Source organism: Wasmannia auropunctata, unplaced genomic scaffold (genome assembly GCF_000956235.1).
Source record: "Wasmannia auropunctata unplaced genomic scaffold, wasmannia.A_1.0 LD336043.1, whole genome shotgun sequence".
Taxonomy (NCBI): Eukaryota; Metazoa; Arthropoda; class Insecta; order Hymenoptera; family Formicidae; genus Wasmannia; species Wasmannia auropunctata.
The window spans coordinates 158,376-160,174 of NW_012026847.1; the positions used below are offsets into that span (position 1 = coordinate 158,376).

General features: G+C 32.6%; 1 protein-coding gene across 1 annotated transcript; it reads right to left on the reverse strand.

Moving 5' to 3' along the window:
* Positions 1–220: 220 nt before the first annotated feature.
* On the reverse strand, positions 221–1,014 carry LOC105451812 (kelch-like protein diablo). The gene is made up of 2 exons (XM_011692497.1): positions 826–1,014; positions 221–585 (listed from the first exon to the last, which is right to left on the reverse strand). The coding sequence occupies exons 1-2, from the start codon at positions 854–856 to the stop codon at positions 428–430; spliced, it is 189 nt and encodes a 62-aa protein (XP_011690799.1). The 5' UTR covers positions 857–1,014; the 3' UTR covers positions 221–427.
* Positions 1,015–1,799: the final 785 nt, after the last annotated feature.

Here is a 1,799-nt window from a genome sequence, read left to right on the forward strand (position 1 = left end):
GACGTCTTAAAGACGACTAAAAGACGTCTTAAAATGTTTCGGACGTCCAAAAAGATTTTACTAAAAGACGTCTTTAAGACGTCTTATGTCTGTCTTTTAGACGTCATATTACATATCTTTTAGACGTCTTATAAGACAGTTTTTAGACATCCTACGACGTCTTTAAGACATCTTATAAGATACTTTTGAAATGTCCTATATGACATTCTTCAGATATCTTTTAGACATCTTTAAGACAACCAATAAGACATTTTTTTGACGTCCTATATGACATTTTTCAGACATCTTTTAGACATCTTTAAGACAACCTATAAGACACTTTTTGGGCATCCTATATGACATTCTTTAGACATCTTTTACACATTACGTATATAGTATAATTTTAAGAATAAAAAGAGATAAAAATTTAGTTATGTTTTACTTGTTTTTATTTTAATTGACAACGACAAAATGTCCTACGATAAAATGGTAAGCCGTCATTCTCTAGCTTCTTGCAGAAATGTTGGCGGGCAAATCTTATCACTCCGATACAATTTTCCGGCGCTAAATTATCTCTTAGATAGTCACAGCATAGATCAAGCACACCTACAATGCAATAAAGAATGCAATGTAGTTGTAAATAATATCTTGTAAAATTAATTAACCAATAACAAAAAATATTTGAAAATAATATGATTTACAAATTTGAGGTTAAGTCACAAATTATGACATTATAATGCTATGAATTAAGAAAGAATAATTATTAATGCAAGCTGCGTATTTATCGACCAATATTTAATAATAATTGTCTTGAATACTGGGATATATGCATTCAGTAGTAATTACCTTGGATTAAAATGTCAATCCTTTCCATCATCAGACACCGATTGATACGATCGGAGCTACGAGAACGTACGGCGAATCACGGATGATCACGGAACACGCGTGCACTGATTGCACTATGTCTTTTTGGACTATACTAAAAGTTGTCTTGAAGATGTCTTTTTGGTAAAGTCCAAAAGACGTCTTAAAAAAGACGTCCCAAACATGTCGTATAAAAGATGTCTTTTTAGTATATACTAAAAGTTGTCTTGAAGATGTCTTTTTGGTAAAGTCCAAAAGACGTCTTAAAAAAGACGTCCCAAAGACGTCATATGAAAGATGTCTTTTCAGACTATACTAAAAGTTGTCTTAAAGACATCTTTTTGTAAAGTCCGAAAAGACATCTTTCGAAAGACGTCTTTCGGATGTCGTTTAGACATGCGTGTTGACTGGGTTACAATTCGAGTAACTTTAAGGCGATGCTGGAAGGTCGGAAAAATTTGTACGAGGTCGATAAAACAGACTCTTTGGTGTCAGTAGTATCTCTAAATGAATTTCATACAATATCTTTTGTCTCACTCAAACACGTGCAATGTCCTTATCTAACTTATTAAAGTGCCGTCTGTTGCAAAATCCAACACTTACTGCTAGACGCAATTTTTGCTGTCTTTGCCTTAGCTAAGCATGCAAATTACCATAAATTGCAGTTGAAACAATAAACCTTTTTCTACGCTTTCAATCGTAGCTCAAAAGGTCTTGTATTATTTGTTCCTGTAATCCGAAGGGAGCGAGCTACTTATTTTGTACATATAAGCTACAGAACTTTTATATCAATAAAATGTTTACGTCAGGTGATAGGTTATGATCGCTATACGACCTAAAAAAAGGTAATTTTTAATTTTTTGTCGTTTTTACTACAAAAAAATAGCTCGCCCCATTACATTTTATGTTTATTTCAATCCTGTAAAAGCGATTTTAATTCCGTTCAGTATTTTTGA

Coding starts and splice junctions, on each gene's coding strand:
- LOC105451812 (XM_011692497.1), bottom strand. CDS start 856: ATGATGGAAAGGATTGACATTTTAATCCAAG. Junction 586..825: donor GATTGACATTTTAATCCAAG/GTAATTACTACT, acceptor ATTGCATTGTAG/GTGTGCTTGATCTATGCTGT.